Below are 25,476 nucleotides of genomic sequence, written 5' to 3' on the forward strand. Positions count from 1 at the left end.
TGCAGTGTTCTTTTGCTCTGTTCTGACAATTGCCTCCTGGTCCAAGTATATAGCTTTTGCATATTCCCATTCTTCTCAGAGTTAGCCATAGTTTGTTCTGGTCCACACAGCCAAGTGCCTTTGCTTAGTTAATGAAACACAGATAGACATTCCTCTGGCACTCCCTGCTTTCAGCCAAGATCAATTTAACCGTAGCTATAGCTGATATCATAAACTTCAATTTTATCCCCTTACATTATGAAGGTAAGAATCTTTGTTTTTCTTGATGTTGATCTTGAATCCATATTGAAGACTACAATCCTTGACCTTCTGCAGGAAACTACTCATGTCCTCTTCAGTTTCAGCAATCAAGGTTGTATCATCTACATAAAACAAGTTGTTGATAAGTCTTCCTTCAATTGTGATGTCACATTACTCCTCATAGAGTTATCTATTTTGCATATAGACTGAAGATTTAAAAGTATAGAGATAAGATGCATTCTTGACACATACTTTACTGATCCTTAACCATGCAGTATTTCCTTGCTCTGTTCATTATAACTACTACTTCCTGGTTTAATTATAGCTTTTGAATAAGTATAATTAAGTGCTCTGAGATTCCATTCTTCTCATTATTAGTTTTGATCCACAAGGTCAAATACCTTTGCATAGTCAATAAAACACAGATAAACTTTCCCTGGTACTTTCTGCTTTCAGCCAAGATCCACCTAATGATGGCTGTGACATCCTTAGTGCTAAGGCCTCGTGTAAACTCAGCCTGTACATTTGGTAACTCTCTGCTGATGTTCTGGTTCAGGCATTTCTGGATAATCTTCAGCAGGATCTTGCTCACATGTGATATTACTGTTATCATTTGATAATTTCCATATTCTGTTGGGTCACCTATTTTTGGAAAGGGAACACATTCATATCTCTTTCAGTCAGTTGGCCAGGTAGTTGTCCTCCAGATTTCTTGCCATGAACTGGGGAACACATCCAGGGCAGCATCTGTTTACTGAAATATGTCAATTGGTATTCCATCAATTCCTGGTGCTTTATTTTTTGCCAGTTTCTTCAGAACAGCTTGAATGTCCTCCTTCAACACTACAGGTTCTTGACTATGTGTTGTTTCATGAAATTCTTCTTTGTCAGCCAATTCTTTTTGGGACAGTGCTTCTGTGCTTTTCCCACCTTCTTTTGATGTTTCTCAGGCCATTCAAAGTTCTGCCTTCAGCATCCTTAAGTATTGCAACCCAAGGCTTAAATTTGTTCTTCAGTTCCTTCAGGTTAAAAAATGCCAAGCAAGTTCATCCCTTTTAATTTTCCAACTCCAGCTCCTGGCTCATTTCATTAAAGAAGAAAAAAAAATTATGTCTGAGTTTTGGAGTTAGAAAAGAGTGCCAAATATCTCATGGACTGTCCAAAGAACAAACATGTATGCCTTAGTAAAAGTGCAGCCAGAGTGCTGCTTTGAAGAAAGGAGAGTGAGACTTTATCTCACATACTTTGGGCATGTTACAAAGAGAGTTACTCCTTTGAAAGTAACATCATGCTTAGAAAGGTGAAAGGTCAGCTAATGTTGGAAGGCCCTCAACCAAATGGATTGACACAGTAACTGCAGTAATGGGTTCAACTGTATCAAAGATGATGGGAAAGTCACAAGATAGGAAAAGGTTCAGGTCTGTTTTTTATAAAGTTTCTGTGAGTTGTACTTGACTGAGTGGTATCAAAAAGTAACACAAAAATAACAATTTATGGCTAAAACTGAGAAGGGCTAGAAAATTTATAACACTTAATTGTTTCATGAGAGACTTGTACTTAAACAAAGGTACAGTTTTTCGATAGTGCTAGGGGATACTGTTTAGTTTAATATTAAGAAAAGTGTGCATCTAGATAATAATATTTTCATCATATTTATTCAACTTGCATGCTGTGTAAATAACTGTAGATTCTGGACTATATGATGAACACGGCATCAAGACTGGAGGAACACATATTAACAATTTGCAACCAGTAAATGATACAGTATCATTTCCTAATATCGAAGTAAAGGTGAAGCAATAACAAATGAAAATCAGATTTTAGCTTTTGGAATGGATTATACATCGACACTTCTAAAAACTAGAACAATGTGCAACATCATGATAAATGGAAGAAAGAATGAAGTCTTCAGGATTTAATTTTCTTTGGATTGACAATTAAGTCTCATGGAAACAGCAATCAAAAAGTCAAAAAGAACATTATATTGGTCAAATCTAGTATAAAGACTTCTTTATATGTCAAAATCAGTTTTTAAACTTTTTTGATGATGAAGGTGTGTCTGACCCAAGTCATGGTTTTCAATTGTTTCATATTCATGTTAAATTTGGAAAATTAACACAGATGAGTAAGCATATGACTTTAAAGTACAGTGTTGAAAAAGTTTATCGCCTTGAATGTCATTAGAATGGGCAAACCTATCTTGGAAAATATGCAGTAAGATAAATTCCATAACAAGGAAGGTTAGATATAATTTCATATACTTAGAACAAAATATCAGGGGGAAAAAAGACATGCTTAGTAAAGTAGAGGGTTAAGGAAAAATAATATCCTTAACAAAATGGATTGTCACAGTAGCTATAACTATGTTCTCAAGCATAGCACTGATTGTGAGGATGATACTGCATTGCAATGTTCTGTTCCTTCTTTGTACATAAGGTCACTATGAGGAGGAACTGGCTCAACTACACTAACGACTACAATAGCAAAAGGGATGTGATTTCCTTTCCTTTCCTTCCCTTCCCTTCCGTTCCCTTCCCTTCTTTCCTTTCCTTTCTCTGTATTGATAGGACATTTTGTTGTTGCAAGGTGCCATCAAGTTAACAATTACTCACAGTAACCCTGTGAACAACACATCTGAATCTTGCCCTATTCTGTAACATCTTCATAATCTCTGATATGATCATTGTGTCAATCCATTTCATTGAGGGTGATTTCATTTATTCCTTCTGTGTCAGTTCATCTCATTGAATATCTTTCTCTATTTCTGTGATCCTACACATTTCCTAGAATGATGCCTTTTGTCGAGCTTTGGTCCCTCTTGACAACATATGCTAGACACATGAAGGGCTAGTGTATTTTCCATTGTCCACATGATAGTTGTTTCTATTTAGGCACAACAATAACTTGAGTATCCTTATTTAGAGGCTTTTTTCATTACTGTGAATATGGATATAGATGCCAAATTGACAAAGGGTAGATTAAAATGACTTCTTATATACATCAATTTAACTATGGCATGAGTGTAAACATTGTGTAATTTCCTTTCATTTTGTGATCATGTCTAGAGGAAGTTTATTTGGGGTATAGACTGTGTCCAAGGTTTATGGACAATCTGGGAAAACTAATGCATGCTCAGTGCTACATAGGATTCATCTGTTTCTTGGGATATGAGTCAGGAACCTGTTGCCTTACTTGCCAATTTGAGGATCATCATTCTCTGAACAACATGAGTAGGAAAAGTTTCCAGACTAACATATGACCCACAAAATAGGAATGTTCCTGCTTCTACAACTGTACGAATCATTTCTTTGAACAATCGAGTTTTCACAAACACACATTTCACTATGTTTGCTCCTCAACAAAACTCAGCCTAAGGGAATGCTTTTGGGTTGTTTTGTTGTTGTTGTTGTTGTTTGTCTGTTTGTTTTTCTGTATGGCAATTGTTGTTGTTATTACGTGCTGTTTGGTTGATGGTAACTCAAAGCAACTCTATGTGCAATGCCGCCGAACCCTGCCTTATCCTGAGCTAATATCACTGTCTCTTAAACATCTATCCCATCACTACAGTGAAAGGGTCAATCCATCTCATCCAGGATCTTCCTCTCCTGCATTGTTCCTCCACCCTTACAAGTATGATGTCCTTCTCCATGGACGGAATCCTCTTGGCAATATACCCAAAGTATGTAACATAGAGCTTTAGAATCCTTGCCTCCAAAGCCTTTGTTGTTGTGTGCTATTGAGTTGGAATGAACTAATAGCTGACCCTCTTGTGGGCTTTCAGAGGCAATTATTCTTATGGGAGGAGATTGTCCATCCTTTTCCCATAGGAAAGCTGGTGGATTCAAACCATGTACCTTTGGTATTGCAACACAGCTTCTTACAAATAGAATACCAAAGTTTCCATTTGCCTCCAAGGAGTAACTTGGTCTTACCCTCTCCAGAACAAAGCTGTTTGTTTTCTTGACAGTCATGTTCAGTATTCTTCTCTTCTCCAGTATCACAACTCAGAAGCATCAAGTCATCTTTTTTTTAATCATTTGTCAATGTCCAGCTCTTTGATGCATAGCAAGTAATTATGAAGACTATGGCCTAGATCAGGCACAGCTTCATCCTTAACTGACATCGTTTCATTTCAGTACTCTGGAGAGGTCCCTGGTAGCAGATTTCCCTAATATAATGTTTGGTATTCTGACTGTTGATACCAAGAGCATTGATTGTAGAACCAAGCAAGATGAAATTATTAACAATCTCAATCTCTTCTCCAACTATTACAGTAATGCTAATTGGCCCAGTGGTGAAAAATCTTTGTTTCCTTCATGTGAAGCTTCAATCCATATTGAAGACCCTAACCTTCTGTAGCAAACGCTTCAGGTTCTCCTCAGTTTTGGCAAGCAAGGTTGTGTCATCTCTCTAACACTGTTTGTTGATGTTCAACAATCCTCATGTCCGTTCCTCTTTATATCAAGTCCAACCCTCCAATGATCTGTTCCATATATAAATTCAAAAGGTATGGAGAATGGATGTTCCCTGATGCATTCCTTTCATGATTTTTAACTATGCAGTATTTTTTGGCTCTGTTCTGATGATTGCTTCCTGGTCCAAGCATAGGTTTCACATGAGCACTATTGGGTGTTTTAGCATTCCCACTCTCAATGTTAGCCACAATTTGTTGTGATCTGCACAAATGCCTTTGTATAATCAATGAAACACAGATAGACATTCCTTTGAAAATCTCTGCTTTCAGCCAAGATCCCTGAAATTGGCTATGATGTCCCTAGTGCCATGACCTCTTCTAAACTCAGCTTGTATTTCTGGTAGTCCTTTCTGTCAATATTACTGTTTCGTTCATTTTTATATAATCTTTAACATGTATGCCAATAACCTATCTTTATGATTGTGTCACTATCACACTAAGTATGTCAAATTTTCTACCACTTTGATTATTCTCTAACTCAGCTGCCGTGCTACCTCTACCATCCCTGTTCTATACCTGCTTAATCTAATGAGACGCCATTTTGCTTCATAGTTTATTATGACAATACTTAAAAGTAAGGACTTTGTCTTGTAATATTTTACACCACTAAGCAATTTCACAGTGAGACATAACTTCATCATCTTTCCTCCAAAGAGGAATTTGGCTGCATTCTATCCAGTACATATTTGTTCATTTTACAGTTCATGGGATGTTCAGTACTCTTCTTGAATACCATAGTTCAAAGGGATAAATTTTTTTTCTATCATTCTTATGCATTGCCCAGCTCTCAGATGCATAGCAAGTGGTCAGAAAAATCATGGCCTGAACCAGACACACTTTAGTCCTTAAACTGACATAGTTTATTCCTTAATTATTTGGAAAAGTTCCTAACTTAAAAGTTTTCAATACATTTCTTGATTTCCTGACTGCTAATATTATGAGTGTTGATTGAGGATGCAAGTAATGTGAAGTTGTCCTCAGTTTCTATCTTTTCTCCTTCTTTCATGATGCTGTCAATAACACATACCAAAAATACACAGTTGCAGACATATATTAAAAACATTTTTTTTTCTGATTGAATGAAGTCCCTAAAAAGCTAAAGAGGTAAGAGGTTACCTTGAAAGATATATCCAGTGTTTGAAGACAAGAACATAAAAATACAATAAATTTAAAGATTTTTAATACAGTCTCATACTTTATCATAACAATAAATAAATTAAAGCAGTGCTATGACTAAGATAGCTGCTTTTGAGTAAAGAAGATTTAATTTCATAAATATATGCCAGTACACTATATATATCTCTCTCAGAATTGGAAATTCACTGCAAATCTAGCCTAAACACTTTATTGAGAGGCAAATGAACCTTTCCAAGGAGGCCCACATACTCTTCAGGAAACCCTGAGGTTTGTAAAGTTCTATATCATGCTATTTTAAAATATATCATTTTAAAGGTTTCCCCTGTGTTACAAAAGAATTTATAATCTCTATTGTTATATTCTCATAAATTCTGAAATGATAATAACTATTCAGTAAGAATATTATGGAGGTTATAATAAGACCAAGAACAAAGAGACTTGAGGAATCATAATAATGAATGTCATAATTGCAGGAAAGATACCACCCTCATCATCATCTGATAGTATATTGCAGTATTACATATATTGGGTGCCATAACTGTTAAAATTGTTTAAAAATATAAACTCATTCCAGTTTAATAATAATCCTTAGTATATCAGTTTTATAATAAGGAATTGAGGCAGAAAGGTTAAGTAACTTATCTCAGACAAGAGAGCTAAAATGATCCAGAGCCAATAAGAAACAAAGTTATGGAGTTAAGTTTCAAAATTGTTGCTCTTGTTAACCACATTATGTGTCTCTCTATTTAAATCTAGTTTAATATTAATCTTTGTTATTATGGTAGTGGTGGTGTCTTTTAACAGTAAGCCATCTTTACACATTTACTTGAGGACTCCTCCAACAATCGAATTTTTGCCTAATGAGATGAGCAATACTCAATTATTTGAAAAATAAGGATTTCATTATGGTTTTATGCTAGTCGTACTGAAATTCTAGCTATATTCAATTTTTCATTCTCTAAAACGATCTAGTAATCAGAAATCAGTATTAGTTTACTTGGTTTTCAGTCTTAGTCTTAACAACTTGACTTTATTACATAATTTCATTATTTATATAAGCCTCTGTTAGCTTCCTAGGGCTGCTGTAACAAAATACTACTAAGTGGGTTTCTTAAAACAATAAAAATCACATGAGTCCAGAAAAAAGGCTGCATAGTGGAATGGACTTGGAAGAAGGGATTGCATAACAATGAAAGAATTTTTCTTTCACTTTTCAAAGAGAAGAATGGACTGGAGGGAAGGGGTGGGCAGGGAAAAAAGTGCAATAATGAATAAATGGAAATTAAAAAATCTCTGTAAATTTTAATTAAAATTAATATAAAAGTAAGAGTTATAATAATAATAAAGCATAAATCATAAGAGTTAATGCAAAGATAAATAAAGTATGTTACCTATAAAAAAATAAACAAAACAAAACAAAACAAACCCTCCCAAAACAATGAAAATGTATTCTCTAACACTTCTGGAAATGAAAAGTAGCAAAAAAAATTTGCTTATAAACAGGGCACTTTCCCCCACAAAGTTCTAAGTGTTTCCTTTAGCCATCACTCCTTGGTGTGCCTTGGCTTCTGGGTTCCTCACTCCAATCTCTGTCTTCATCATCCCATAGCCTATCTGTGTCCCTTTTCCTACATATAGGAAATATTGGACTGTTTACTCTAGCGTAACACTGCTGCTATAAAATAGGAGAGACATGGACGGTGGTTTGGGAAGAGAATGAGAAAAGAGTGGACAGATAATGAACACTGAATTAGATCAGATGAGGGGAAGAATTGTATGACAGAAATATATGATTAGGCATTCTTTGTATGGCAAAAATCTTGAAGAAGGGATGGATTGTAAGGAGAGATAGGGAAAGGAGGGGGAAGGCGGGAATAAAATATGCAACATTGAAAAAATTCGAATAAAGGATTTTGGACATTAAATAACAATAATAAAAGAGTTCACTCTGATCCAGTGTAACTGCATCTTTCCTTAACCATATCTACAAAGACTTTTTTCCCCCCAAGTAAGGTCATATGCATAGGCACCCAAGTTTAGGACTTCAACATGTCTTTTATGGATGACATAATCCTATTCACACAAACCTATACAATTTTGTATTTATTTACTATAATTGCATTTAGAAATAATTTTATTTCCCTTCTCAATCACACACTACTAGTTACATTTAGATGTTACCAGACATCTAAATAAGAGATGTCTGGTGGTTTAGTAGATAGGGGAATGAGCTGCTAACTCAAAGACATGTGGTTTGAATCCACCCACTGCTCCAAAGAAGAAAGATGCAATTTACAGCTTTGAAAACCTAAGAGAAGGTCAGTTTGGGTCAGTTCTGACTCAACAGCACACAACAACAACAGTTGCTAATAACCATTTCATTGTCTTCTAAGATTGTGTTGCTTTTGTTATATGCTGTCAGTTTGACTCTACTTCATAGCAACACTGAACAACAAATCTCAACCTTGCCCTATCCAGCCCCATGCTCATCATCTCTGTCATGCTCAAGGTCACTGTGGTAGTCACTGTTTCAATTCATTTCATTGAGGGTCTTCCTCTCTTTTGCCAACACTTTGATTTTCTAGCACGCTGGCTCTCTTTAAGAAACTGGTTCTTAAAAATATAGCTAAAGTAAGTGAAAGGATGTTCACCTTCCTTACCTCTAAAGAACCGTCTGGTTGTACTTCCAGTACAGAGCGTATAGTCGATTTCTCATGGTGAATGTGAGACTTAGCGATTTGCACACACAAAATATGTTATTAAGAGGAAGACCAATATATCCACTTTTCTGAGACTAGCAGCTACCTTTGTTTTAAAAAAGAGACTCTAGTGTCACAGATGTTAAAGTGTTTGACTGATAGTGAAATGACTGACAATTTGAAATCTCAAACCTCTGAGGGACAAAGAAGTGGCAGTCTCCTTCTATAAACACTGGTATTGGAAACCCTATAGGACAGATTTACTTGAGTTGCAGTTGACTCAATAGCAATATATTTGGCTTTTTCTTTTAATTTTAAATAGAATGGACTAAATTAGATAGTAATGTGTGTTTTGTGTGTGTGTGTGTGTGTGAATATGTGTGTGAAAGAGACACAGAAAAGTCTGAAGTTGTCACTGATTTCATCTTGCATCAAAACCAACACCTTTGATATCAGTAGTTAAGCAATTAAGACATGAGTTGCATTCAGAAAATATGCTGTCAGGGACATCTCCAGAGTACTAAAATAATAATGCCAGCTTAAAGATTAGTATACACCTTACTGAATCCATTGTCTTCTCAACTGATTGCTATGCACGTGAAAGTTGGACAGTAACTAAGGATGACAGAAGAAGAATTGATGCCTTTGAGTTATGAATTTGCAGAAGATTGCTGAATGTCCCATGTACTGCCAACAGAACAAACAGTGTTTTTCAGGAAGTAAAAGAGTGCTTCTTGGAGGCAAGCAAGGTAACAACTTGTCTCACATATTTCGGACATGTTAAGACAGGCTAGTTCTTAGAGAAGGACATTGTACTTGGAAAGGTGGATAGTCAGCATAAGAAAAGACAACTCATAACAAGATGGATTGAAATGGTATCAGTAACAATGGGGTCAAATGAGTCTGAGTTAGAAAGGATGGCACAGAATAGAGCAGAGTTCAAATCTTATATTTATAGGGTTGCTATACAGTCTACTTGTTGCTGTTGATTGCCTTTGAGGCAAACTCTACTCATAGCAACTAAGAACAAAAGGCCTGAAGCCCCACTAAACTACTGACATTTATCAAAATTCATAGTTTCCAAAGGCAAGTTGTTTAGGAAGTGGATGCCACTCTGGTTCCAAACCTGTCATGGTCTGTTATTGTTGTTATGTGCCATTGAGTCAGCTGTGATGTATAGTGACCCTATGTACAGGAGCTCTGGACCCTTCCCTGTCTTGAGCCAGTCTCACAAATTCTGACACACCAACCCCTATTGCCTCAGTTACTGCATCAATCCATCTCTCCAGGGTCTTCCTCTCCTGTGCTGTCCATCCACACTTCCAAGCTTGAGCTCATTCTTCAAGGACCTATCTCTTCTGGCATATGCTCAAAGTAAGTGAGGCAGAACTTCAAAATGCTAGCTTCCAAGGAAAGACTTGGTTTCATCCTCTCCAAGACAGATCTATTTGTTTCCTTGGCAGTCCAGGGCATGCTCAAGACTCTTTTCCAGCACTATAACTCAAAAACATCTATTTTTCTGTCATCCATAGTCACTGTCTAATTCTCTGAAGCATAAAAACATAATTGAGAAGATCATGCCCTGTGTTAGGCACACCTTTGTATCTAGACTGACGTTGTTGCTCTTCAGCACTCTGGAGAGGTCCATGAAAGCAGACTTTCCCAATGCAGTTCGTCTTTTGATTTCCTGACTGCTGGTGTTAAGAGTATTGACTGTGGATCTGAACAAGTTGTAATTGCTAACAACCTCAAACTCTTCTCCATCTAATATGATGCTGCCAGTTGGCCCAGTGGTGAGAATCTTTGTCTTCTTGATGTTGAGTTTGAATCCATATTGAAGACTACAGTCCTTGACATTCTGCAACAAGTGCTTCAGGTCTTCAGTTCAGCACGCAAGGATGTTTCATTTGCATATCATAGGTTGTCAATGAGTCTTCCCCTAATCATGATGCCACATTCCTCCTCATAAAGCCCTCTTCTGCATAAAGATCGAAAAATTTTGGGGATAGGATGCATCCCTGACACCCTCCTTTTCTATTTTGAACCATGCAGTGTTTCCATGCTTTGTTTTGAGGACTGCTTCTTGCCTCAAGTATAGGTTTCTCATAAGCATGATCAAGTTTTCTGAGATTCCCATTTTCCTCAAGGTTAGCCACAATTTATTTTGATCCACACAGTTAAATGCCTTTGCATAGTCAATGAAACACAGATAGACACTCTTCTGGTACTCTCTGCTTTCTGCCAAGATTCATCTGACACTTGCAATTATGTCCCTAGTGCCATGACCTCTTCCAAACCCAGCTTGTATTTCTGGCAGTTCTGTGACAACGCACTGTTCAAGTCTTTTCTGAATAATCTTCAGCAGCATTTTGCCTAGAGTGTGATATCAGTGATATTATTTTATAATTTCCACAATCTATAGGATCACATTGTTTTTTGGAATGGGAATAAATATGGATCTCTTCGAGTCAGTTGGCCAAGTAGCTGTCCTCCAGATTTCTTGGCACAACCTGGTGAACACATGCAGGGCAGCATACATTTGCTGAATTATGTCAATTGGTATTCCATCAATTCCTGGGGCTTTTTTTCCCCCTCCAAGTCCTTCAGGTCAGTCTGCACTTTCTCCTTCATCACCACTGCCTTTTGATCATATGTTGTTTTTTGAAATTCTTCTCTGTCAGCCAATTATTTTCAGTACAATGACTCTGGTCACTTTGGTTCAAATACTTCTTCCATCTTCTTTTAATTCTTCCTGAATCATTCTATATTCTGTCCATAGCATCTTTAAGCATTGCAAATTGTGGATTGAATTTATTCTTTAGTTCTTTCAGCTTAAGAAAGCTGAGTGAGTTCAGCCCTTTTGATTTTTTTACTCCAGCTCCTTGCACATTTCATTATAATATTTTGTCTTGTCTTCCAGAGTGATCCTTTGAAATCTTCTGTTCAGCTCCTTAACTTCTTGATTTACTCCCTTTGCTTTGGTTTCTCAGTGCTCTAGTGCAATATTCAGAGTCTCTTCTGACATCCATTTTGATCTTTTTTTCTTCTTCCTTCTCTATAATGACTTTTTTAATTCTTTATGAATGATATTCTTGATATCTTTTCACAGCCTATCTGGCCTTCGTTCATTAGTGTTCCATGCCTCAAGCCTATTCCTGAGTTAACTTTTAAATCCCAAACCAATAACATGCATTCATGTGAGTGTGAGAGTGTGTGTGTGTGTGTGTGTGTGTGTGTGTTTGTGTGTGTGAGAGAGAGAGAAAGAGAGAGAGGGAGAGGATAGAGGATAGAGAGCAAAATGGCAAATATATATATTCTAGTTATCTTAGTTTTTTAAAAAGTTATGTGAAATTAAATAATAGAATTTTGACAAAGAAATAATAGCCCCAGATTTTATAACTTCACTTATGTCAATAACTAGATGCAACCTTTATCTAATAACTTATGGGTGAGTGAAGTTATGAAGCAGGCTGTGCTTGTAAAACCTTCAAGAAAATTATTTTAAAAAAGGTAAAAACAAAAAATAATTGTTTTAATCAGTTTATGATATCTAGTTTTTCTCATAAACGTTCATATTTTATTGTTTTGCATGAATCTTCTTTGCAAAAGCAAACTACATTTATTTTTTGCTTACTACTAAAAGCAATATGATGGCACATAACAACAACAACATTTAAAGCAAAAATTTTGGAACACTGTAACATCTTGGCAAAGTGCTCTGAGATAACAAAATCTGAAGTAAAGTCAGAAAACTCTTCCTTATCACATAGCAGAACATTTAGAACAGATAGCTTTTTACATTTCTCTTATTGCTTCAAGGTATTATTTCAATTCTGATTCATATTGACCCTAAAACATAGTGTAAGAAGTTCAGTATGGTAAGGGCAAAGAACAGAAGGGCTGGCCAAATGTAGTAATAGCCTGGGATATGGTCATCTTCTATACTTATCAAAACAACATGAGGACAACAAAGGACTCTGAAACCAAGGAACTCAAAGCTAAGAGATGAAGACAGATAAAATAATAATGTTAGTAATAAATGAAATCTATTGGTTATTTTTGCAGGGAATGAATTCTCTCTCTAGAGTCCTTCATACCTCAACTGGAATAAGCAAAAATGTTTTAGTGATGCTATTAACTTCGGAAGTAGGACCTGAACTTTAGACACTTCCCACTGATGAGATTTTTTTTTACAGTTGTCCCACTGAGGATAGTTTTTACAGATACATGTTTGAAAAGTAGATTATGTAAGAATGAGGATTATTTTCAAATAAATTTTTGAGACATAAGTTTTGCATACTAGATAGATGACTGGAAAAATGGAATGCCAAAATTCATTGCACTGTCCTATGTACTTTTAGATATTGACCATGTTGGAAAAGTATATGTATTTAAGAGGAGGGAGACAATGGAAGTAATGGTTCAGAAGAGAAGAACAAGACAGAGAAGAAAGAAAGAGGAAGTAAAAGAAGAAAGATTGAGAGAAGATAAAAGGGGAACAGGAAAAAGAAGAACAGAAGGGAAAAGATAAATGAAGCTGAGGAACAAGAAAAACATATATATATTTAGATCTCTAAGACAGAGAGGAAAGAACAATTCTTCAGAGCCTAAACTACAGGTGGTAGACTGTAGGATTGAATAATTAATTTCATTTTTAGTTCATGTATCAAATACATAGGTTTATTTTCCTTCATAAGTCTATTATATGTAGGAGTACCTAATTTGGCTGAACCAAGCACAAAAGCTATGCAGGAAAAAACAAACTCTTCAAGATACTGAGTGGGCTGATAAGTCTTAACTCCAAGTAATATTCTTAAACATGCTTTTTCAAATGTAGATTATTTCCAAGCAGGATATATTGCCTGCAAGTTTATCTTTTACTCTTCTATATTTTTCAGTTCGCTTCTTAAACTTTCTGTTTATTTAATCTATTCCTCCAATACATCTAAAAGGCAGCTTTGCAACTTTATGTCATCTAAACGTTCATCCAATATTTTAACATACCTAGTCTCCTGTTTTCCTGAACTATTTGTTGGCAAGGGAAATGTTTTCATTCATTTGACAGCTCCAAAAATTCTTAATATAAGAGATTTATATATTTTCAATAAGGGAGAAGTGTATTTTTTTCCAAATCAAAATTATATTCCTTCAACTCAAAATAGATTAATAATTTTATATCTCACTTGTAATAGACTTAAGTAAAAACTCTAAATTAAACAAATAATCTCTGATTTCTCACCCAAAACCTCACACATACATGACTCCCTCAGAACCTTAATAAAGTTCTGTAACATATTAGTTTGTTGTTTAAAAATTAAATCAATACTGTGACAATAATTTTACTCTATTTATTTTTGGTTTTGTTTACCACAGAGTCAGATCTGACACATAGCTGACCCTCCAGCAAGTTTTCACAGGCAGTTAATTTCACAGGAAGAGATAGCTCATCATTTTCCTGGGGGCTTGTGGCCTTGAACTGCATGCTTTCCAGATTGCAAAGCACCTTCTTGCCACTAGGCAACCAGAGCTCCCTCTCTATTTATTAGATTTATAATTTTTTTGCAAACTTTCATATTTTAACTAAATTTAGAAATAGAGATGTAACCTGAGGATAGAGACTCTGTAGATTTTAAAGACATCTGCGGTAGCTTAAAATAATATACAGTGTAAAAATTTTGTCCAGTGTAGGCTGAGATAAAATTAAAAAAGAAAATGTCAGTTTTAACACATTGAAATATACCCATGCAATCTTTTTCTTGAACTTTTCTAACTTACCTCCAAAAATTCACATTTCCTTAAAGTTTAATCATATTCCAAAATGAGTATCATTAATAAACTCTCAAAAATCAATGCATACTACTTAAATATAAGGTACTGATGACAGTAATTGGATCTTAGTTTTGTGTATAAAATGATACACACAAATAAGTGTGTTTTTATGTGACATGTATTAATAGCTGCTTACTGAATCTAAAGAGTCAATATATTAACTTTTCAGAACCAATTTATAATGTAAGGTTATTGAGAAATATAAAGAAGTGATATTCATTTGACATTTTTAGGCTATGATATTTTTAGATTTCAAATTTATTCTTATTCCCGTTTTTCAGTGAAATTGGCAAACTACTACTTTGATATTTCAGATATGTTATTGTTGTCCATTTCCTTCAAGTTGAGCACAACTCATAGTGACCCTATGAACAAAAGGCCTGAAGCTCCTATACAACTATCAACATTTATCAAAGTTCATAGCGTTTCCAGAATCATATTGTTTAATAAGGGCTGTATCTTTTCATAGTAATAATACTTCTTAGCCAATCAATTCTCATGTTGTAGCTGTGTACCATCAATTCATAACCCATCCATAGCAGACCCTCCAGCAGCTTTACAGAGGGAGTAAATCACACGAGAAGAAATTGTTCATCTTTTTTTCCTGTGGAACAGCTGGTGGATTGAAACCATGTACCTTTGAGTTGGCAGCAAAATATCTTTTCATTACACTACCAGAGCAAGCTCAATCTAGCTTCATAATCCTCTAAATCACATTAAGAAAGAGATGGAAGAAGAGAAAAAGTGAGTGTAAGAGAGAACTATCCCAACTATTTTAGGTACATTTTTATAGGTAAGACAAAGGACATGATTGACTTCTCGCACTGTGCAAGGTATAGTGTATGGATTATAAAGATCAGTGCTGAGTCACACGTATTGTAAAAGTATTTATTTTCTTTATAATACTATTATAGTTAATTCTACAACACTGTTTATTCAACACATGGCAATACAAAATTATACTTTCAAAACATAATAAATGCTAGTATGGCTTACATGGTAAAGACGTCCAGTGTATCTCCAGCAGATCGTGCCATGTCAAAGTAGGTTTGAAGAATGGTGACAGATCCAGAAAGTGCTTCATGACCACAGCCACAGAAAAGGGCCACACCAGCATAGAGCAGGATGGTGGCAATCAGGGAGGCATAGGGAATGCCTCCCAGGCATTTAATACAACACTCAAAACACCCTGCAAAAGATTAAGAGGAACAAAAATTAGAAAAAAATTTCCTTAATACAATATTAAAATGTTTCTCAGGAACAACATTATGCAAATTTTGTTTTCATTAACAAAAATAATATATAGTGCATCATATAAAATGAGTTCTAGAGTGGCCTGTGGGTATGAAAATCAAGTGCCTTTCTTACAAAACCATCATCCACTGCTCACAGAATGCTAACTGCCATCAAAGGCTTCCTCTGGTTCACTAAACTCTACTGAAGTTTTTCTATGTAATCTAGACTTAATAATCATCATGATTACTGTGTATAAGTAGTTTTATCTTGTATTAGGTATCTACAGTTTCACATGATTTTTTTATTTCAACTGTATATTTTATGTTCCATGGGGAAAAAATGACATCTAACCTGCGTGGATCAAAACAAACTTTGGCTGACCCAGAGAATAATGGGAATCCCAGAACTCTTGATCATGCTAATGTAAAACCTATACTTGGACCCAGAGGCAGTCATCAGAACAGAGCAAGTAAACACTGCATGGTTCAAAATTAGGAAAGGCGTACACCAGGGACCTTTTCAACCTGTATGCAGTACAGACTATCAGAGAGGAGAAGTGTGGCATCAGGATTGGTGGAAGATCTATTAACAATCTGTGTTGTGCAGATGACAAAACTCTGCTTGCCCAAACTGAGGAGGACCTGAAATGTTTGCTTCAGAGGGTCAAGGACTGCAGCCTTCAGTATGGACTGAGGCTCAATGTCAAGAAGACAAAAATTCTCACCACTGGACCAACTGGCAGCATCAGGATGGATGGTGAAGAGATTGACATAATTAACTTTAGTCTGCTCAGCTCCATGGTCAACACTCTTGGCACCAGTAGCCAGGAAATAAAAAAACAAATTGCGATAGGAAAGTTTGCTGTTAGGGACCTCTCCAGGGTATTGAAGAGCAATGGTATCACTCTGGAGACTAAGCTGTGTCTGATACGGGCTATCGTCTTTGCAATCACTCGTTTTGCATCAGAGAGTTGGACAATGACTAGGGAGGATAGAAGGAGAATTGATGCCTTTGAGGTATGGTGCTGGAGAAGAGTATTGAATGTACCATGGACTGCCAAGAAAACAAACAGATTCGTCCTAGAGAGGGTTAAACCAGGCTACTCCTAGGAGGCAAGGATTCTGGGGCTTTGTCTGACATACTTTGGACATGTTGTAGAGAGGGAGAGGTCCTTGGAGAGGGACATCATGCTTGGGAGGGTGGAGGTACGGCGCCGGAGGGGAAGACTCTCTATGAGGTGGATTGAGTCAGTGACTGTGGTAATCGGGATGGGTGTGTCAGAGGCAGTGTGATTGGCACAGGATAGAGCAGGGTTTAGGGCTGTTGTACATAGGGTCACTCTGAATCACAAACGACTCGATGGCACATAACAACAACACCCTTGAAAACTCCTTGGAACTGTAATTTTTCAAACAGTAGGTTTAAACTCAACAGTTGTAAAACCCATTTAATGAACTGTAGCAAGCAATTTTAAGTATATGAAATAAAATGGAAAGATTTCTGAATATATTGCCTGTTGTTGCTATGTGTTACCAAGTCAGAAGTGTAAATCACTTGGAATTAAAATTGCCTCTCTTTCTCTTATAAAGCAGCTGCTGGATTTAAAGTTCACTTCTCTGGGTTGGCAAGGAAACTCATTAGCTATTAGGTCACCAGAGTTCCTTTAATGTCTGTTGTTGTCGTTATTGTGTACCACAGAGTTAGAATCAACACAAGCTGACCCTCTGGTGAGTTTTCAGAGGTAGTTAATTGCATCGGAGATGTCCATCCTTCTCCAGTGGAGCAGATGGTGGATTTGAACTGCGGACTTTCTGGATTGCAAGGCAGCTTTTTGCCAAGAAGCTACCCGTGCTCCCTTTATTGCCCATAGTAAGCTAAATTATTCTTTTTTACTTTTGTTTTGGATTTAACTCTGCAATAGTGAGTTGTGCTTCTAATCTAAAGGTTGCTTCTCTCAGGTAGTTTGAGTTGACAATGAGTTGAGTAAGATTTATAGAGTTAATATTCTTGACATTATTACATATTGCTGTGTTTTCTATTAAAAAAGATCCTGACACATTAGAAATTATAAAGCAGTGTAGGCTGGACTTAGGATTCTTCTACTTTAGAATCTTTAGATTATATTATTTTTGTCATGTGTGGTAAAGACAGCTATCAGAGAACTTCTCTAAAGTGTGTGGCATTTTATGTGGTGTTTGAGGATTAAATAATGAACTCATTGCTGTAAAGTTCAAGCTAAACTGATTCATAGCTGACACCCTTGCAGGTTTCAGAGGCTGTAAATCACAGGAGAGTTTTTAGCCATCTTTCTTTCATGGAGATTATAACTGGCAGAGAAGCATTGCCTTTAAGTTTCCAGTGAATACCCCTATTGACTAGGCTACCAGAGCTCACTCAATAAATATTAACTATTATTATTAGCTTAAGTTTGAACTATTAATAATAATGAGATAATATTATTATTATACTGAGTATTATGGTTATTGAAATATTTTTAGTCAACTAGTTATTTTGGTTTTTGAAGTTCTGTCTTCAGTTTGGTCTCTAATTTTATAATAAAATGGTTTTGTACTTTTGTGGGAAATTAAACATCACAAAGCCATATCTTTATTGCTAAAAATAAACATCTGCATTTTCCTGGTGATTGCTGGATTAATTCTTTGACAAGATTAACAGGAAATTTGTAAGTATACAAATTTTTCAGTAAGAACTATGAAGAATGATACAACATGCTAGTCATTGTGGCTAAAGACAAATGCAGGTAAAAAGTTTGACAGACTAATAAAATCCAAGAGGATCTCAGTTCCAATCCACCTACTTTGCCATGAACTCTCTCCTCACAAACATCCACTTTTCAATGTCTTCCCATTTCCTCCTCCTTTTGTTTCTACTGGAATTCTTGTTTGAATTTCTTTTTTGTAATACTAAAGTCCTCAAGTACTTTTCATAATTAATGACATGTATTCTTTCTTTAAAATAAAAGGAAAACTGAGCTTAGAAAATAGATATTTAGTGATTTAAGGCACGGGGATACTTTTGTACATTTTATCACAACATATGAGACATGCAGAAATTAATAACTTAATATGCACATTAATGTTACATTCAGAGACTGGGGTAGTGGTAATTTTTATACTGTTCACAGAACTAGCCTTTTGAACAGAATCTTGGCTCATATAATTTATCCCAGCATAAATAAAAGAATCTTGAACACCTCCTCAATTCATTAGTTATTACTTTGGTATAGACAACATTGTTTCTTGAACTTTCCCTCTCCCATCTCTCTCTCTCTCCTCCCCATCTCTCTTTCCCTCTCTCTCTCTCACAGAGAGAGAGAGAGAGAGAGAGAGAAACAGAAAAGGTTAGAACACCACGAAATTTCATATAATAAGTTTCACCAGCAGATGGCTGAAACCAGTGTGTGTAGTATCAGAATGTCACTGAATACAGTTTTCGATGGAGATTAACAGGGAGCAGGAAAAAAAAAAAACACAACAACAACTTTGTACTAGTTCCTGTTTCTTGGTGTTCTAATATTTCCACTTTAAAGGTTATAAAAAAATTGATATCATGCCAAGGAATAGCTATTACTAATTTTGATAAGTGCTCCAAATAATCCTTTTATTATGTACTGAATTTTCCACAAATCTGTTAACCTGGCAATATCATGATATTCAATATTATCTATTTATCTATTGTTTTGTGACCTATGTAATTGTCCTTCATGCTCAAAATCCTGTTGTTAATGAGGCAAGATTAAATGAGGTTGTATTATAGAGGCAAAAGACAATTTGCAATATCTCATATTCTGAAATATGAAAGAAATTATACAAAGAGGGAAGAGAACAGAGGAAACTGATGCCCCCCCAAAAAAAAGAGTGAGGAGCATTATTGGATTCTTTGACCCAGTGTCCTTATGTTAGATCCAGCCGTTTGATGCCAAGATACATGACAATCCTTAAAGAAGGTTAGTCTCACAGATGTTGAAAGGTGACAAAATAGTCCTATATTACTAATAATGAGAGAAAGTCTTCCCGTATGTGAGTACTACCAAATGAATGAGCAAGTATGTCTTGGAGAAAGTGACACCAGACTGCTTCTTGGAGGCAAGGATGGTGAAGATTTTTCTCTCACACTTGGGTCATGCTGCTAGGAAAGGGTATTGGAAAAGGGTAACATGCTTGGAAAGATGAAGGGTCAGCAAAAGATGGAAAGACCCATAAAGAGATGGATTGACACAGTGACTACGGCAATGGATTCAAATATGTCACGGATATTGAAGATGACACAGAATAGGACAGGATTCATAGGGTTACTATGAGTTGTACTTATCTGAATGGCACCTAGCGACAATAGGTTTGACATTTAATTCCTAAACTATGAAAGAATAAATGTGTTTGTGATAACCATAACTTAGGATATTTCCGTTATAGCAGCACTAGATATTTAATGCAGAATTTGGTGCCAGAATGCTACTCCAATTTAAGATGTAGAAAGAGATTTTGAAAGTGGATAATGATTGGAGGCTGAATGAGTTCTAAGGTGCCTCATAGTAACAGACTGAAAAGCAACGATGTCAATCTGGAGAATAAGGTGTGCCCGATACTGGCCATGGTTGTTGCAATTATTTCTTATGCATCAGGGAGCTGGACAATGACTAGATATGATAAAAGGACAGTTGATACTTTTGAGCTGTGATGCTGGAGAAGAGTATTGAATATACTATGGACTGCTAGGAGAACAAACAAGTTCATCTTGGAGAAGGCGAAACCAGGCTGCTCCTTGGAGGCAAGGGTTCTGAAGCTTTATCTGACATAACATGTTGCAGGGAAGGATCAGTCCTGGGTAAGGAATGCCAGGCTTGGGAGGGTGGAGAGATAGGGCAGGAGAGGAAGACTCTTGATGTGAAAGATTGATTCCATCTCTGGGGTACTAGCGGTAGATGTGTCAGAGACAACAAGATTGGCACAGGATAGAGCAGGGTGTAAGGTTGTTGTACATAGGGTCACTGTGAGTTGCAAGCGACTCGACGGCAAGAACAACAGCAACTACAATAGTAATAGCCTTGCTTGATTTAAAGAAAATGATGGTGGAATTGTGGATAGCATAGATATTGAAAGCTCAGAAGAAACTGAAGAGAGCTATAATATTGCTTTGAAGGTGATACAGATGAAAAGATGCACAAGCAAAAAAAGCTGCAGCAGAAGAAGCCGGAGATCACTATGGGATGCCATGGGAACTGCTCAATAGAGCAAGAAGGCTATGATCTTTTATGTAGTAGGCTTACTGGTAGAGTAGGATACTTCCTGGACCTAAGCATTAGAGCTATAGAACTTTGTTTGTATTCTTGGCTAAACAGAGAGGAAGTCACATCAAAAGGTCCAAGAGGCTAAGAAGCCAAGGAATCAGGAATCAGAGAATAGTCTAAAAGTATTATATTTTAGGGCATTATTTTTATCGTAGGAGTATGCAATGAGGGTTGTAGAGTGGATTATATTTGGGGCTAGGGGGTGGTTTGGGGAGGTGCGGAGGGGGATTGTGTACCAATGAGGGAGTTTTTCTTTTGCTTTTCAAGGAGAGGAGCAAATGGGGGGGGGGGGGGTTGTGCGGGGAGAAGGGTGCAACAATGAATGAATGGAATCTCAAAATCTCTGTAGATGTTCACTGAAATGAAAAATAAACAACCTAAATTTAAAAAACAAAACAAAACAAAACAAAAATTTATTAAAATATTTTTAAAATTAAAAAAAAAAGCTGAAGAGACAAGGAACAGGGGGAAAAAGAATTGACTTGGTGTCAAAAGGTCACAACCTCTGGGCTACTGCAGAGTGGGGCCATGGCCTTTGGAATTTCAAATGAGGAGGCACAGACCTCTACATTTCACAGTCAGATTTTCACCAACTTAATTAAAGAATGTGAAATATTATTTACTAATGCCAGGGAGATATGGCCAGATCCACTATAGAAAACTGAGAGGGTAGGGCTGCCATATGCAAGGGATATAAGAATGGGGCTTATTGGGTCTGAAAGTATGGGCTTTCAGAAGGCTAGAATATCAAAGACCCTCAAAATTGAGTCAACGAGTTATTGTGCCTGTGCGCCTGGAAGATGGAGTTGTGGTTGAAGCTTTCTCCACCTGGAATTAAAATGCAAGGCCACACCATGAAGCTGGCTGATACTACCTAGATGATCACAGAGAACAGAGGAATATTTTAAAATCTTGAGAGTTATTATAATCTGTTCCACTGGGTTTTTATTTGCTTGCTATTGGATATCCATTATTGCTCCTTAATATCTCTCATTTGTAATGGAAATATCTATCTTGGACTTGTTTCAGCATTGTATTTTGGAAGCAGATAATTTATATTTCAGAATCACAGGTGAAAAGCAGTTTTGTTTCAGAATTTGGTCTTGGAGTTGATACAGTATTTTTCAGATGGTGTGATGAAGTAAAAGTGTTTTATATAGGATACAAACAACTATTTTGAGGGATTTAATTTATGGTTTGGTAATCTTGCAAAATATGTTTCAGCTAGGCTAAACCATGATTTTAAGGATTATGTAATTATCCTTTTTTATCCATCAGAGATCATTTTCCTAGGCATCTAGAATTCTAACCTCAATGATGTTAATGAGGAAAGATTGGAGGTAGTTATTTTTATGAGACAGAATACAATCTAAAGGACTATATTGTGCCTTGAGGCAATTTCGTTGGAGATACAGAAGAGGTTAAACAAGTAAGCAGAGATTAGAGGAACCACATTACCTCTAAGAAAGGAAAGCTAGGAGCAGAGTACTTCCTTTTGATTCAAGATTCTTGTGTTCAGAACCTCCTAGACAGAGAGAAAGATTGATGCCGAGACACATAGTCAACTCTAATGGAAAACAAGTCAGGTCCACAGTTGTTGAAGGGAAACAAGGACCTTCTCTGAAAGGTGACACAAGAGGAAGTTTCCCCCTAGAATAGTGCCTTGGATTTTTACTTGTAGTAGTCTAAACTGTAAGATGAGGAAAAAGTGCAACAATGAATAAATGGAAATGCAAATTTTTTGTCAACTTTTGTTAAAATAAAAATTTTTTTTTTAAAAAAAAGCTACCCATTCATCGGATTTCTATAATAGTAACACTGGACTAGACACTATGATTTCAAATTCTGTTCCTCTGCAATCCTTTCCTCTGCGATTCTCAAAGCATTTGTGTATTAGTATTTCCATATGTAAACAAAATGAAGTATCCTGATGAAGTTATCACACATTTGGTTCAATACACTCTCTCAGTACAGAAACAAGTCAAAACAAAGAATCAGTATGAAAAGAAGTCCAAAACTCAAGTAAGTAAATAGAGACAAAATTAGAATAGTAGTTCAGGAATTGATAAAAGGTTAAAGTAGCTGTAAATGATTGCTGAGATATCTGTGAGGTCTTCCGATTAATTTTATTATTTATTCAGCTCTATCTTTGTTAGAATTTTCTGTTATATTTAGAGGACTCAAAATAGCCTCTGCATAAACAAACCTACTTACTGAGCACTAAAGTTAGATATATTGTCACAGAATGTTAGCAATAATGCTTTTTAATTGAGTAGATCTTTTGAACCCATAGAAAACCTCAAGCTGATTTACAATTCAGGAGTAAACTCAAATTAATAACCTCAAGTTACTATTTCCATATAAGTTTAAAGTCACCAATTTTGTGAGATAGTTTTCATTCCCCATTTGAACACCATTTAAATCTCTCAGAACTATGTGGCTTCTATATAGACAGATTTCTCTAACCGCCAGTATGTCAGTCCAGGAGAGATTGTATTTTTTTAATCCAGTTAATCTATTAATATTTTATTCAAATACAGAAACTTTAAGGTTTTCATTGCACACATATTGTACTTGTAATGGGCTAAATCCTAAATACTCCCACTTCTCCACAGAGTCTGGGTTTCCTATTTGATTTAAAAGACAACTCTCAGAACTCCCTTTGGGGGAAGCAGGACATCAATTCAGTGCTCTCTCCAGCTGCCAGGATCCCATGAAGTTGCTGGCAGGGGAGCTTCTTTCCACCCACAGTCAGAAACATCCTTGGCAAAGCAGCAGAGTTGCCATAGCAACTGTGCTCCTGGGCCTACTATATTCTTCCAACAATCTCTCTTAAAAGACTGAGGATTTTGCCACTCACCATCATCCTGTTTTTAATTGCACCTGTGTATAAGAAAACACTGTATAAATGGTGAAATAAACTGAGTATTAGTGAATGTTTAATAAACAGAGTGTTGTCAACAGAAAAAAATACCTTTTTTGAGAAAAACACATGAAAAATAATCAATATTAGAACAGAAATTATTTTTACGCTAGACATGAGAATAATATAATAAATTTTGAAAAAAGAATGAAGAGTTCAAATAATTGATCACAGAATTTGCTTGCTATGTTTTTATTATTATGTGTTGTAAAGTCACTTGCAACTCATAGTACACCAATGTACGATAGCTCTGACCCTGCTCTATTTTGAGCTAATCTCATTGCCTCTGACATAACCACCATCTTTTTACCTGTCACTGAGTCAATACATCTCACCCAGGGTCTTCTTCTCTTGGGCTGTCCTTCTACTCTTCCAAGCATGGTGCCTCCTTGCAACATGTCCAATGTATGTCAGAAGGAGCTTCAGAGTCCTTGCCTTTAAAGGAGCAGCCTGGTTTCCCCCTTTTTAGGATGAACTTCTTTGTTTTCCTAGCAGTCCATGGTATATTCTATACTCTCCTCCAGCACCACTGTTCAAAGGCATTGATTCTCCTTCTATCATCGCTACTCATTGTTCACCTTTCTGATGTATAGAAAGTATGAAGACCATGGCCTGGTTCAGGGGCACCTTAGTCTCCAGAACGATATTATTGCTCTCTAGTATTCTAGAGAGGTCCCTGACAGCACACTTTCCCAATGAAATACCTCTCTTGATTTTCTGGCTGCTGGTACAAAGAGTGTTGATTGTGGAGTCAAGTAAACTGAAGCTGTTAACAATCTCAATCTCTTCATCATCTATCATGACTTTGTCAACCAGCTCATTGGTGAGAATCTCTGTTTTCTTGATGAGCTTCAATTGATATTAAAAGCTACAGTTCTTGACACTCTGCAGTAAATACCTCAGGTCCTCCTCATTTTCAACAAGCAAGATAGTGCCAACTGTATAACACAGATTGTTGATGAATCTTCTTCCAATCCTGATGCCACATCCCACCTTATGTAGACCAGCCTTCCCAATGATCTTTACTGCATACAGACTCAAAAGGTATGAAGATAGGATATAAGATGCATTCCTGGCGTATACCTTTCCCGATTTTTAATCATCCAGTGTTTTCTTGCCCTGTTTTGACTGTCCAAGTATAGATTTCACATAAGCACAATGAATTGTTTTGGGATTCTCTTGCTTCTTAGAGTCAGCCACAGTTTATTGTGATCCATAGTGAAATGCCTTGCATAATCAATAAAACATGAAGAGAGAAGCATGTCTGATACTTCTTAAAATTAATTAGCACTATATTTTCAGCTTTACTGTGAAAACAAATTTTAAAGTGATAATAAGACTTGCTTTTTTCACATCATATGACGTATTATTATGTCTTTTTTAAAAGATAAAGAAAATACTGCTAACTTACTGCCACATAAATGTTTGTGGAGTGAAGCTACAACAAAAATAAATGACGGGATTATTCTCCTTTATCTTGTTGTGGTGCTCAAGTATTTTATAAATTCTAGATATAAGTCCCTTGTCTGATTATATTTGGGGGTAGGGGGTAGGGTTTGGGGAGGTGGGGGGGGGGGATTGTGTACCAATGAGGGAGTTTTTCTTTTGCTTTTCAAGGAGAGGAGCAAAC

General features: G+C 36.2%; 1 protein-coding gene across 1 annotated transcript in view; it reads right to left on the reverse strand.

Moving 5' to 3' along the window:
* Positions 1-25,476, reverse strand: part of GPM6A (glycoprotein M6A) — a 254,674-nt gene that overhangs the window by 66,037 nt on the left and 163,161 nt on the right. Inside the window, exon 2 of the mRNA XM_006882219.1 lies at positions 15,376-15,568. Within this exon, the coding sequence (XP_006882281.1) occupies positions 15,376-15,568 (193 nt within the window). The remainder of the gene's footprint in view (positions 1-15,375; positions 15,569-25,476) is intronic.

This window comes from Elephantulus edwardii, unplaced genomic scaffold (genome assembly GCF_000299155.1).
Source record: "Elephantulus edwardii isolate Elephantulus edwardi_28Jun2011 unplaced genomic scaffold, EleEdw1.0 scaffold00018, whole genome shotgun sequence".
Classification (NCBI taxonomy): domain Eukaryota; kingdom Metazoa; phylum Chordata; class Mammalia; order Macroscelidea; family Macroscelididae; genus Elephantulus; species Elephantulus edwardii.